At 38.3% G+C, this 14,874-nt stretch overlaps 1 protein-coding gene across 5 annotated transcripts in view; it reads left to right on the top strand.

Annotated features, from left to right (window-relative positions):
- Positions 1-14,874, top strand: part of cpeb3 (cytoplasmic polyadenylation element binding protein 3) — a 44,335-nt gene that overhangs the window by 8,144 nt on the left and 21,317 nt on the right. For 2 of the 5 annotated variants that reach the window (XM_042009575.1, XM_042009571.1), the window contains 3 exons: positions 2,281-2,434; positions 9,975-10,031; positions 13,694-13,717. In XM_042009575.1, coding sequence (XP_041865509.1) covers positions 2,281-2,434; positions 9,975-10,031; positions 13,694-13,717 — 235 coding nt within the window. The remainder of the gene's footprint in view (positions 1-2,280; positions 2,435-9,974; positions 10,032-13,693; positions 13,718-14,874) is intronic. The other 3 variants (XM_042009573.1, XM_042009574.1, XM_042009572.1) reach the window with 3 other exon arrangements.

Raw genomic sequence — 14,874 nt, 5'->3', positions numbered from 1 at the left:
AGTTGTTAGCACCTCATGACTGCACAGGAACCAGCTTAAACACTTGAGGGCAGGTTCAAAACCTGTCGGATCAGGTGGAACTGATTTCCCGTCACACTGATGACAAAAGACTGATTTCATAACTAACATACTCCTTCTTTGATCATATGTAACTTTAGACAGTTTTACACACGCATTTGTTAAAATGTGAGAACTTTAGTTTAACTTGTTTCTATTGAATAGAGTTTATTCTTCTGCTGGTATTAGCCTTGTAAGCCATGTTAGCACTAGATGATATGAAAATTAGCTCAATTAGCCCAATATATCAACATAAAATTGATATACATATTTGCTGGTTCTTATTGAGGATTCTCTGCCTCTTTCTTATTCACAACTAATTATGTTTGGAGATCTGAAGTTGAGACGTCTCTTTTTAGATCCAAAATTATTAATGCATCAATTTGGAGAATAAGTTGTTGATAAAGTGGTAATGAACAAAGCAGAAAGCTTCAATGATAGCTTAATTTTGCTAAGTTGACGCCCAGACTAGAAGCTGCAAACCTCCAGAGGCTCAGCAGTAAAACGAGGAATACTTAAATAATTACAAGAAAGCTGAACAGGTGATGCATAGATGATGGATTTATCTTGCCTCTGGCATCCCCAACTTAGGAATCCATGTTTTTACTTTCTTACATTTGCTTTTCGAATGTGAAAAAGCTTAAGATTCGCATGTCTGTCAACATCATCTGCAGTATCCGTCCTCCCCCGGGCTGACACATATTTTCTGTTTTTACCTGTAGAATCTCGGCCCAGATCTTTAATTTATATCAGCCCAGTAAGCCAAGGATGCAAACTGGGCTTCTACCTTTTCCCTTTTTTTTTGTTTTTGTTTTTACAAATTTTTTTTTTATTTTTTTTTTTTACAAAAAATGGTGCAATTTGCCATTTTTGACCACTTTTTTTATCTTCATTTTTCACCTTTAAAACAGTTTACCTTTCTTTGCTTGGTATTCTTTTCATGTGTGATTTTACAATTATTTCTTTTATTTTGACCAGATGTGTTAACACACTAGACCTAATATAAGACAAAAACATTAAAATCTTTGTAGGAAAAAGTTTGATTGTTTTTAGTTTGAAAATAAACATTTTTAACAAAACACTTTTTATAACTGCAAATTCAAACAGTTGATTTTAAATGCACATGTACAAATATTGTAAAAAACAAAGTTATAAACATATATTTGTAACAAAATGCAGGTAATGTCTCAGGTGGTTTTTATACAACTTTTTACAAAACAATAAGTTATCACCAGAAGACGCCACATAAATTATTTTCTCCATTCTAAAAACAATTCCTATCCTGTCCACCACAAGACAGTAGGTCTGATATTTCCAGGGTGTCTTAGTCCTCCTGTCCACCAGGAGGCAGAACTTCAATCTGCTTTTGGTGGATTTTAATCACTCCTACAACTTTTCTGTTTCTTCAGCAACCAAATGTGTCACGTTGTAATATAATTATTTGACTAGTTGATGGGGTGCATTTTTCCAACAACAAGAAAGTTGTTTTGTTTGTTCGTTTTCTGTTTCTTTGCTTGTTTGCTTGCACTTACCTTATAATTATCGGTTTTTACTGTCTCTTCCTGCACCAAACATGCACCAAACATGACGGCAATACACATGGGAAAAGTATGCTGTAATTTCTTATATCATAACTCTGGTTGAAATTGATCTCTCAACATAATTTAACAGACACTATTTTTTAGATGTATCGTAGTGTGTATGTGGGCGATTCTGAATAGATGTACAAATATTTAAAAGATCTTTTATATATTATATAGATCTTAGATATAATTATATGTGTGTATATATATATATATATATATATATATATATATATATATATGTGTATATATATATATGTATGTATGTATGTATGTATGTATGTGTATATATATATATATATATATATATATATATATATGTATGTATATTTATGTATATATGTATGTATTTTATTTTCTAAAAACAACAAAGTTGGTTAATTCATAGATTTTCCAGTGAACAATAATAATGAACAATCTACAGGTTGAAGGGTGTTTTTTTTTCATTTTAGAAAATTTCTCAATTTCTCTTCTAATGACGTTTATATATATTAAATAAAGTTTATAGGCGTTCTACTGGACTACTGTAAGTGTGGCAGCCAAATTAACATTAAACTTTGTACCTCACTTTACTTGTTTTCTGTACGATCCAGTGTTTTTACTCTCTTCCTGAATTTTTTGTTATGTTTTTGTATTGCAGGACCGGAATCGGCCCTTTGATGCTTTTAGCTTGCACTCTTTGGAGAATTCCTTAATGGATATGATAAGGACTGACCATGACAAAGGTAAACCACACCCTGCCGGTGGCCCACCAATGACTATCGCTGATATTATATGGAGGAATCATTTTGCAGGTTAGGAATATTCATACATCCATGCTTACCCAATTTAGGTTGTTGTTGTTTTGGTTTCTTTTTTTATTGCTTCATGGGCATACATCGTCTTTGATTTGTTTTTTATTTGCCAATCTGTTAACCAATCCAGTTTGAATCATCATGCTGTGCCTGAAATTTGTAGAGTAATTAACATGATAAACCTTACCTGCAAAATCTCACATGATCTGTGTTTGTGTGAGTGAGTGTGTGTAGATGCAGTGGTTTTGTTAATTTACAAAATGCCTTTCCTTTGTCATATTTTATCAGTTCAATTTACTGCTCAGAATCGGTCGATCATGTCTTGATGTCACATAACTTTTCTTTTTTTGAATAAATATGTTTTTTGTTAACTGATTGCCACAGAAACCACACTTGAACTTGAACAAACTGATTTGTATCCTCAGGATTTAATCAGTGTTGCTAAGCAACAGTTTTTTTCAATGTGAGGTATGTTTTCAGACAAAAATGCATTTTTATCTCTTGGAAAATAAGAAGAACCTCTGGATTCATGCAGACTTAAAAACCTGTCTTCACACCCTTTTAAGGCCTTTTAATGTCTGTCAGGCTTTCTAAGTCAATATTTTTGCAGCCCTAGTCACGTGTCCATTGTAAAACCTGCTGTCTCCCAGATGGGGCATTGTCACGTTTGGTGTAGGTCTTTTTGTTTTGTTTTGCTTTTTTAATGCTTCCCCCATCGTAACAATGGAAAGATCGGTGGGAGGGGTGTATAATGAGCCAAGCATGTAGTTTTCCCATCCATAGAGTCTGTTTTCCCAATCTTGTGCTGAGCATGCATTGTTTCAGCAAAGTGATCATCGCCCTCCATAATCAGCTTCAGTGGTAAGGTGTCGTAATGTCCTGCAGGGCTTCCCTTGCTAGTGTTTGTCAAAGCACAACAAACACAGAGGAGATATGAGAAAAGCCAGGGAGGGCAGTGTGCGTTCTTTGGATGCTTCGCCCTGTCGTCGTCATGCAGGCTGTGTGGGGCAGAAAGCTACTGTGCAAACCACAGAGAACCTCCCCCATGTTAGCATACCTTACTCAGTGTCTGAGGTTGGCCCTGTGTTTTCAAGTCATGACATATTTTAGAACACATCTTTACAAATTAAGGTGCATGGTCCCATGACATATTATGACATATTGTTAATCTGTTAATAAAAAAATGCACACAGTAGACTTTTGGTTGCAAACTAGTAATGAGCCATCTTCTTGAGTAAAACTTTAAGTAGTCCGTTTTCTGGTTTTCTATGTTATTAATTTAAGTCTGCATTTCTGTGTATAAGATATGAGGCAACCAGCAGAAACAGTGGAAGGAGGTTGGTCTTTTTTATGTGTTAACAAACTAACTTCCTGTCATTGAGAAAATCTGGCAAAGTGTAAGCTGGGTTGAAGAGCTGAGGTTAGGTTAGCCTAACACGCTCAGTGATGTGCTCATGTCAGCTGATAGGAAGGATGTTGTGTTTTCTTTTGTTTGTTTAATTGTAGAAGAGGAGTTCAACCCAGTGATAACATTTGACATCGAAGTGGTCATTGTTAGGATTTAGTAGTATTTCTCATAGTTTTTAATATCATACTAGATTAATTGTTTCCTTAACTCAGTCTAGAATAAATATGGACTCACAAAGAGTTGAATTGGACCTGGAGTACCTTACAAAGTTGTGTTTTCATTTGCATTAACTGGTATTTTTTATCATATAATTACACTGGAATAATGGTCGTTAGAAAGTTAATTATTAAGGAAGAGGATTCAGGAGGATGTAACTGCAGATGAATGGTGATGTTTTTCAGTCAGTGGGTATACTTCAATTAGCAAATCAGCTAATTGAACTCGAATTTGCTGTTGATGTGATTGTTACTATTGAAACTTTTTATTTTTTTAGTTTTCTTTTTAAAAAATTACAAGCTACACATTTAGTGACCTTTAGGTCAAATTCTTGCCTCTAGGGCAGGCTCTAGTTGTCTGTTGTTGAGAACTTTCACAATTTTTTTTTTTACAACAATTAAATTGGAATTCAGCTGAGCTGTATTTTCTTTTACTTTTTGTTTTAGTTTTAGAAAACAAAAAGTTATTTCATTTAAGTTCACAGATTTGAACAGTTTTTGTAGATTTTTTTTTACATAAAATCCCTTTAAAAATAATTAAAATAATGGGGTGAATACATTCACTATCCGCTGTATCTGGCCCCAAACAGTAAAGTAGTATAGTATAGTATGTAGTATAGTAGTAACTATATACAGTATGGTATAGTACAGTATATAACAGAGTAGAGAAAAGCAAACGGAAGTAAATTTCAAATGCAACATAAAGTCATGAATATGTTAATTAGTCAATCACATCAACATTTTGCATTGCTACATTCCTTGGAAATGGCTGTTGTTGCTATGTTGTGCTATAGCTAGCTTACTTGAGATGCTAACAGTTTTTGTTTCAAGCTAGTAAAGGACATTGGCAGCAGAAATATGCATAACAGTGTACAAATGTGTGGTTCATCATTTTTACAAGCCTACCTTAACCACTACTAAACCTGACAGATTTACTTTATTCTCCATGTTAGCTTGCAAACAATCTAGAAACGCTATAGGTGTTAGCATTTTAGGCTAATATGACTTTGTTGGGTTCTGACTTAAACACAGCTTTAATTGGTTTTTGTTTTTGTTTTAAATTAAGTTATTTTTTTGTTGTTTTGTATTAAGTTGTTTCTTTGACTGTTTACTATTGTTTTAAGTCTGGAATCTCACTATAGGGAGACTGCTCACTCGCTGATTACCACCAGTCAGAACTAAGTAGCCCAGCAGGTCTGGTTTTACAATCCCAACCTTATAGTTACCACCCACATCCATCCCATCACAGACATTTCTTGCATACTTCTCATTGTGGCTGGAATAGCTGTTATTCCTTGAGTGTTTTACGAGTCCTAGTGTATGTGTGAGAGAGAGAAAGAGGGTATTTTTTTTCCCCTTTAAAAAAGAAAAAGCATTTACTTTTTTATGTGATTACGAGTGGGTCCTCCACTGAAAGTGTTTGGAGAAGAGTCGACTTCGAAGTGTTTGTCTCTGTGTGAGAGACACTGTATTCCTGATAATCTTTCAAACTTTTTAAAAGCTCCTATTTGAAAGCAGGTCCACAGGGATAGCAGAACAAACGGACCCTTTTTGCTGCATCATGAACGCACACACAAACACTAGTCTCATGTAGTTTCTGAACTGGGTCAGCTGAGATCATGTGCATAGAATGAAGCACCCATCCCCACACACACACATCAGAGATTCTCCCCTTGGCCTGAAAAAACACCACCAGTTTGACAACAGCCACCATTGCTGCTGCCAGCAAAGCATCACTATCAAACACACACATGCAGGAAACGCACATCCAAATTGTTGCTGACATGCAAATCGACTGTGACATTCCATGCAAAGTACCCTCACCTCACATACCCCTATCTGAGGCTGTCAACCTTCATTGTCAGTGAACAAGACAGTTCAGCAGATAGCCTGTCTGCACATCCACACAACTTGTTGTCACTAACCACTTGAGACATCCAGAAGTGTTAATAAGTCCCTTTAATCCTTGTGGGAGCATTGTGTGGGTCTGAACACACACTTTGCCACAGCTGCCCTGACTCACATGGTCTTACTCATATGTCATTTACAATTTGCATTTTAGTCATTGGGTGTGTTTGACAGCAGCACTCAAAGGAGTTGAATTTTAAAGGGTTGCAAGTTGTTTTTATTTAAGTAATGGGTTCCTTTATACATTGTTAGATTAAAGATAATTAGTGTTACTGGTTGACTTGAGGAGAGTGACATGAGATGACACACTGCTAATTGATTTAGCATATGAACTGGATCCTTTCTGGGTAGGTGTTGATGCTAGGGTGACTTACTTCTGGCTACAGCTTAGCAGTCGGCTTGCAGACTGGTTAGAGCTATCAATCCTCGCACCTGGAAACCATTAAGTATATGACACAGCATTTAATATATCTCTTAAGGATTACTTAAGCAGTCTATGTGAAATGGCATAATGCTACTGTAGAGAATAGTTTGAGCTGTAACTGAAGGAAGTCGTTGAGGGGAAAGCAAACACTGACAATGTTTGGCTTCGTACACCTGTAGACGGAGCCACCGGTCAATGGAAAATGGAAAATATGAATTTTAAGCACAGTTCAGGTCCGATGAGTAACAGTCCCATTTCAGTTGTGTGCTTCTCTAAAAGGAATGAATGGGTGTTTCCCTGAAAACCTTCTCAACAGGAGAGCCCAGATGTTGCACTTATATCTCTTCATAAGATGAAGTTGTGCTGTGAAGGGCTCTGTGAAGCTTTAAGTTAAGAACAGAGGTTTAGTTTAGATCATGCTGCTTGAAACACCTTTTCTTTTTGTCTTCTTTTTCGTTAAGGAGCTTAATGTGGTCAAAGGGCAGTATTTGGTTTGTCAAATGTTCCACCCATAAGTTGGTTTTGACCTCTTGAACTTCTGAGCCCTCATAGTTAGCAACACATGAGATGATTTGATCTAAAGTGGGATGTTCCTGTACTTTAAACGGCCTTTAATGACTGCGCTGAGATAAGCTGATGTGTTTATTGGCCGTGTTAAAGGTTAGATCACACCTTGCCTCCAACATTATCAGAGTGCACTGTTTTGTTGTGGTGAAACAGTCAAGACTCCTGTAAGCATGACCAAGCATATATGGTCTAAGCTACAAAACAAGTCTGAGCTTGTTTTTTTTTTTATTAAATTAGCAGTTTGTCCAGATTTCACAAACTGTGAAAGCTGTTGAAACCATGATGCTCTGCCAAGTACTGCTCCAGGGTTAACAGCTAATTATTTGAAGGACACCTAAGAGTTTTATCTTTATTTCTTTTACAGGGCTTCACAAAAATCTCAAGCCACTTATTTGTTCTTTGTATTATCCTTCCAAGGTTCTAAAACTTCTCCAGATTTTTTGAACGTCTTTCAAAGCTATTCTGTGGACATTGGCTGATCTTTGTCACTAATTTTCAGTATAGACACTTTGTTACTGCATCTTCTCAAAATGTCAGAGATAACACAGTTTGACCAACTGAAGGATTTTTGCAGCTGATAGCTTGAAAGTGTGCACATCTCAGCATGGTGTGTGCAGTCAGTTCTTAAATGTAAGAAATTGTACAAGTGGGCAAAAGAAGAAGCAGCAAGCTTATCTGTATCTTACAGTGACATACTAAGGAAATAGAAAGAAAATCCAACAAAGACCTAAAACAAGACCTGAGAGATGGATTTTAGGTAATGATTTTCAGAAATGGTTTCCATGTAGGGTGGCTGTTTAGAGGACATTCTTAAAGAAAGAAAACATGGGGAAAAAGCTGAGGTTTGCCGACACAAGAACTGGACTAAAAATCAGTAACAGCAGATCTGATGGAGTGACGAGTCTTCCCCAGGGCCTGGTTCTCAACATTATTTAAGAAACTTAAAGTTTCTTAATTTAGGAAACTTTAGATTTTAGTATAGCATGGTACTGCAGTAAATATGGCAGATGTTTCATAAAGTTGTGCTTGTTGGGTATGGGTTGATAGTCAAAGGTAGTTTTGCCCACTTGTCATCTATAACGTGGAAGAAGTGAGCCCTAGTGGTAAACAGAGATACATTTTGTAATAGAAATGCTTTGTTTCTTTGCTTGTCTGTTATTTTTTCTGTTATTAAGAAGGTTGTCACAAGGGTTGTCTTTTCCGTTAGTGCTAATATTTCCACACCTTCCTGTCAGCACTCCCACTCTTTTTCTCATAACGTCTGCTGGGGCTTTCTTCTAGAGGTGTTACTAGGGGGTTTAAGTATGTGCGGTAATGTGGACCAGAAGGAGCAAAACCACAGAAGCTGAGATTAGCTGCAGGTGGGATTCAGTTGGTAGTTACAGGTTGTCATTTTCATATTGTTGCTGAGGAACTAAAAGAACAACATTTTTTTAGCTGATGTGTTAAATGTCAGTCAATAGAAGACAAAGTTTACAAAATGTTTCAGTTTGTTAATAATCTTTTCTGATTTGGATATCTTAGACCTCCCCATTAAGGGCGCTACGTCCCAAATGGATTGTGATGGACAATGTCACTGTCCACTTTGTCGATCAAGTCAGATGGGTGAAGATGTGTCATCTGCAGTCAATAAAGCGGGTGCTGCGTTTCTTCCCGTCCCCAAATGCGACCACCATGGAGAGGCTGAGAATAGCTCAGGTTCTCTGTGAGGAAATGTCACCAGAACAGCAGTGGCAGCAGCAGCAGCAGCAGCCGCCATGCAGGGGCCCCTCAGGCCCTGCCACTCAGCTCCAGGGGAAACCAGATGGCACATGCCCAGAGTTATTTAAAGGCTTCAGGAAGGCAACTGTCCCCCTGTGTCACCCTTAATGATGAATGTAGACAGAAAGGCGAGCTCAGACCTCATGTTTGTTGCAACGTTTGCTTTCCAATCAGCAAAGTCACACATTTGATTGCCAAATGTTTAGTTAAAGTGTGCCTGCTTTGAATGTACAATATGTCTTCTCTTTCCTAGAGAGGGAACTATGAGTTGAAAACTTTTAATCTGTCTGGAGGATTAACAAACAGGCCACCCACACATTTACCAATACGCATTTCAGTACCGCTGTTCCTTGGGGGTGTTGAACTTGGATGACAGCATGGCCTGACTATCAAATAGGAGCACCTTTTGGATAGTTAAATATCACCCCACAGCGTCAGTGTTTTGGTTTTATGTTTGTGATAATCACTTGAAAATGGCAAAAACGAATGTGGCAGAAGTTCATATAGCGTGTCGCACATCTACGTGTTCATCGTGCATTCTCATACTTGTCACGCTCTGTTGCCTGGATTCTGACTTTTCTGAGTGTGGAAATCCACATCTGTGGAGCTGCAGGGTGGCCTCCCGGCCCAGGCCTAACTGCTGGTTCCCACTCTTGTTTGCAAGCCGGGGGGGGGGGGCTCCTCACAGTCTTCTATCTGTCTTATGTGCTCACATTATGAAACAGTTGACATGCCATCATGTTTGCGTCACAGTGGCTTGCACCATATCCATGTCACGTGTGGAAGTGGGGGAATATTGACATATGTGTTGTATTTTATCTAAAACCAGATTTGCTTTTTCGACAAGTTAATTTTTCTAGCCTCGTCCGGCATAAGACAAACAGAGGTAGAGATAACCAGGAAGTCTTGTGGTTAGGCATCCCACGCCACTCTCTTCCCATGACAGCACTGACAGATGGGCTCATGTAACACATACACACCTCAATGATAGCAGCTCTGTTGAATTCCTCGCTTTGTTTTTGCTTTTGTTTGCGTGAACATCAAAGGAATGTATGCCTCCACCTTGTTTTTCATGCCTCTAGTCTTTGTGCCCTTGTATGACTTCTGATTCATTTGTTTATTCATTTCATATTCATCATACTGTAATTAGCTTTGTCACATTGCACACAGCAGAGTGGAAGATTGAAATGAACAAGCTGACTTTTATCAGAAATTTTCATTTAATAATTTTTTTTTTTTTTTTTTTTTTTGTCTCAGGGCGTATGGGACTCAACATCCATCATCCCGGAGCAGATCACATAATGCAGCTGAATAGTAAGTCACGTTTGCATCGTAAATGCTTCAGATATGCAGATGAATGTCACTGCTGCCATTTTGTCTCACATGCTCGAAACTTAACCGTGAACAGGAGGTGTTTCGTGATTTAAAAACGTGCCCTGGCTACAGGAGCCTGTGCTGGACACACCTGCCAACCCTTTGCCAATGCCTGTATTCCCTGAGATCGTGAACCTTGGTCAGACCTTCTAGCCCTGTGGGAAGTACACTTGACCTGAAATAGCGCTTCTAAAAACACCCCAACATGTAAGACTATATTTCTCATCAGTGTCCCACCGGCAGGCAGATAACCAACGGTGACAGCAGGCGGGGTGGGTGGGGGTGAGCAGGGATTATGCTGAAGCAAGCACAAATCTGTCCAGATCTCATAATTCTGACAGAGCCGTCTCTATCAAACAGCAACTGTGATGTGAGTCAACAGGCAGGATTTTTTTAAAACGTAAGATTTTTACTCAGTGTTTCTCCTCCATTTTTTCCTCTTCAGCTTTGAGGCATCATGAAAATGATTTTTCTTCTATTTTCTTTGAATGGCAGTAACAGTAAAAGTGGAGAAGATTCCTCCCTCCAGGTTTATTGTTGTTGTTCACTTGACAACGTAGTAGAAATTGCCTTTGAAACTTTTAAGTCGAGCAGAGTAGAAGACATATTAGACTCATCATGCCCACAGGAATAACCCAGTTTCCTCTCAAACACTTTCTGTCTTCCAGACGCCACACAGTTTGAAGTTTGTACTTATTCTTAGCCCCTCACTTCCCCCTCCTCCCTCCCCTTCTGGGTCATATTCTCTTTCTCTCTCTCACGGAGGCATCCGATGGTTTCCCAGCTCAAAGTTCTTTTCATTTTGCCCCGGTTGCTAGGTGACTTTGTTTTTGCCAAGGCCAGACAGTGAGAGGGCAAAGCAGAGGGACTATGCTTTTTTTTTTAGTTTTTCTTTTTTTTGCATTGGAGAACCAGATCTTTTTTTTTAATGAAAACATAAACAGGGAGAAGAGACTCATAGACAATATATTCATTGAGTGAAGCCAGAGGGGCAATGGAGCCCTCACAATGCAAAGGCCCATATTGGTTTTGGAGGCGACTAGTCTGCTTTTGTGACTGAAAAGTTTAGAAGTGCAAAAGGGTCTGCTTAGTGCAGTTACCCTCTCCTGCTGTTTGTTGGCATTTGCACTGTCTTACAATGCATTTAGCCACCTTTGTAGTTTCATTTTGCGGCCCAGCGGGTTTCCCATCCAACCAGTTTGTGGGAACTTTTCAGAGATTAGGTGATTTGTGCTATTAAAAAAAAGTGAGCTTTATTGAGTTTAAAGGTTCATTTTCACCTCAGAAACATAAAAAAAGAAACTGTGGTCCTCATTGTAACTCATTTATTTACTTAATGCATCTTTTCGCTTTTCTTTGAGATGCAGAATGAATTTCTTTTTTGTGTGTGTGAGATTATGGACCGTTTCCTACCGTGCAACAATTTGCTCTTAGGTTGACATGGTTGCTGATCTGCTACCTGAAAAAAATTGCATTTCCATCGATATGCATCAGTGGAGGGAGAGGGTTTTTTGGGTTGAATGCATCTTCTTTCTTTCGACAGAAACACGTCTTCGTATTCAAAAACTAAAAACATTTTATCCTTATTGCCCTTGTGGATTTTTGCAAAGTTTAGGTGCTCATCATATTGAAAATAATAAATAAAACCAAGTCAGCATTCCCGTCAGTAACTAAATAAAATAAATATTAAAAATATATAAAAAAGCTCTATGAGCTGTGGTAGCATCTCCCCAACAAGAGAGCTGTCAGTTAAAACGAAGGAAAGGATTAAATTAACACCAAATTTGTCAAAGGAAATTGGTTCAGCAAAGACTTTGAGCAAAAATTGAAAAAAGGAAACATACAGGTTCAACCATAAACCATCTGTAACAGCCAAACAGGAAAAAAAGGCTAACAGTGGCCCAAAGAGAGACGGTCATGAGCTGTGGACGATTGAATGACAGTGAAATCCAGTTATGAATCTGCATCAGATAAGGAGATGAGAGAGCTTTTGTTTAGTTCAAAGAAAAATATAAAAATAACTGAAGAAAACAACCAAATTTGCACAGTCATTGATCTCATTGCAGCAGCCGTAAGAAGGTCAGATGATGCTGTGGCTCTTTTATCAGGATGATAATCAATTTAGCCAAAAGAACCGAGTTAAAGATTTTCTTTAGAAAATTTATATACATTCAATGACATTGCCAATAAACAGCTCGGGTCCAAAACTGATGGAAACCTATGGTATAGGGGGAAAAAAGGCCCATCTGATCTAGTCTGATCCGTCATCTGCTATACAGGGACGTTAGAAGACGTAAGAAGTCTTTATTTGTCAGTACATATCACAGGGAAACCTTGAAATTAGCCCCTCTGCTTTTGACCCATCACTAGTTACAGCCACAAGTAGCAGTGGGCAGTCATGTACAGCACCAGGGAAGTTTCATTTAATTAGTTACAGCAACTGTATTTATCTTTTTTCCATGTATAGTATGTCTTATAAAGCCAGGATCCCGATCTTTTAAATAATATAGTTTTGTGTCTTCTGTCCGCTTCAACATGAAACTACTAAATGATGGCCTTGTTAAAGTGCTGATTCCATTTTTATTTATCTTGAAGAGATTATAAACACTGTAGTGATGGCAAAAAAGCCTTGCAACCTTAGAGAATATGAGGTGGAGTTGTTTAGAAATCCCAATGGTAATATGAAAATAAAATAAATGTTATCAGATTGTTGTAGGAAGACCAATCTAACCAGTGTGCCTTAATTTTTTTTTATGTCAATATAAACTGCCTTGTTTCCTGTAAGTCAACAACTAGAGTTCATAGTCCGTGTTATCTGTTTCATTCAGTTTGCCAAGTCGCAGCAGAATAATAAGCACTACTGAGAAGATAACGCAGATCATTTTGGGAACGACTGACTTTTGTGACCACCATGGGATTGTCGTTTTACCCTGCTGTAGATTTAAATTTGCTCAGCTGTGATGTCATAACCTGTTATCCACTGCCCCCCTCCTCATCTTTCCATGTTCTTCTCAGATCCTCCAGTCACCAGCCATGTCCATACATGTTTCTTATCCTCTGGAAAGTTTCCATTCTCATCTGACCTGCTTTTCCTGACCCAATAGCCACTTTTAATATTTTACCAGGGCATGATAATGACTAACCTGCTCTACCTCCGGTCCTACGTGCACTCAACTTTATGGCCTCATTTGTGAATATTCAGAGAAGACTCCAACTGTTGTGGGTTCATTAAACTGTGATTACAATCTCCAGCTACGTGGCATTGCATTATGCTGCTAAGTATCTCCACCGTTTCTGTGGCTAAAGCTCACCTTTTGCCCTCCTAACCGTGCAGTGTCTGCATGGCTCTGTTGCCAAGGCAGGTGCAGCAGGTTTACTGTACGCCGCTGCCAGGCTGTTAGAATCACTCCTTCCACTGCTGAAGCTCAGGCGTGACCACATGTAGTTTTACTGTTTCTTTAGTAATGTTCCTGGTTTGGTTTATTTCCACACAACCCATGTATCTGTATCTCTTTCCTGTCCTTGTTCCTGCCCCAACCCTTTTGTCTCTCCTTGTGTGTCCCCACCTCCCACAAACTCCCAAACTTTGCGCTGACAAGCAGCCCGGAGCTATGGCCGCCGAAGAGGTAACTTGTGGCATTTTATCTGGGGTTCTGCTTGCCATGTCGGCAGTGTCTCGCACCGAGGCTGAGAGGGGTCTTAGTGTGGTGTCAGCTTCCGCTTCTCATCTGTGCTGTGATTGATTGAAATCATATTAGTTTTGACACACTTTTTCCCATCTTGTGCATTTAATCAGGAAGGGGCAAGGGTCCATCAAACCTCTCCAAATGAATCTTGTTTTCTTGATTGTAACAGGGGAAATTTTTCTTTTCTCTCTATTCTGAGTCAGTCTTTCTATCTGTAATGTTTCCAATATGAGCAGAATGGGAAAAATGCATCCCAGCAGTTAAAATCAGAAAATCTATGCATATAGATGGATGAATTGCATGTGGTTTTATGATCCAACCGAGATGGACTGGCTTTTCTGAGATTAGCACAACTCTGCCACCAAAATAAAAAACTAAACCTGTTTGATTGAACTGATCCCAGAATTGATTTCCAGGGGTTTTCTTGACAGTATGCTGACTCAAAAGTAATTCATCATCTTAAAGGCAAAGATGTGTGATTCCAATAAGGCTCATCTCTGATTTGATGTGCTTTTTTTTCTTTTCTTTTTTTTTTTATTTACTAATTCTGTCTTTCTTTAGAAAGACTGCTGTATAACATTTGTGAAGCCATGGCAGCAGTGGGCTGTGGGGATTAGATGTTAGAGCTTGAATGAATTGTTGTCTTCACAAAACTACTTTTGACAAACATTGCTTTGTAGGTGAACAACGAAGCAGAGAGGGAAATGCAGAATTATTTTACTGTGTGTAAATGAATGGACATGTGGTTGTAAAATAAATAAATATACTTAGTAGTATACTGTAGAATTATAGTTGGCTGTTCAACTGTCCATTCATTCCCTGAATATGAGCATCTTCTATCTGCATTCTCTTGAAAAAGAAAGAAAATTGTATGCCTTTTCTAATGCATCTGGTTGTATGTAAAAAATAAAAAAAATTGTGAGAAACCATCTTTTCTTTTTATATGGCAAGAAAAACAGGACAAGTGCATGGGTGCAGTCTTTAATTAAGACATGTGCAAACCTGAATGGAAATACAGTATATGAGGCAAAAATTAGTTTGTTCAGTTAACAAGCTTGAAAGTCAAAATCTGGTTTGACCACCTTTAAACGCAGTCT

This window comes from Melanotaenia boesemani, chromosome 16 (assembly GCF_017639745.1).
Source record: "Melanotaenia boesemani isolate fMelBoe1 chromosome 16, fMelBoe1.pri, whole genome shotgun sequence".
In the NCBI taxonomy this organism is placed as follows: Eukaryota; Metazoa; Chordata; class Actinopteri; order Atheriniformes; family Melanotaeniidae; genus Melanotaenia; species Melanotaenia boesemani.
This window is presented reverse-complemented; position numbering and strand designations above follow the sequence as displayed.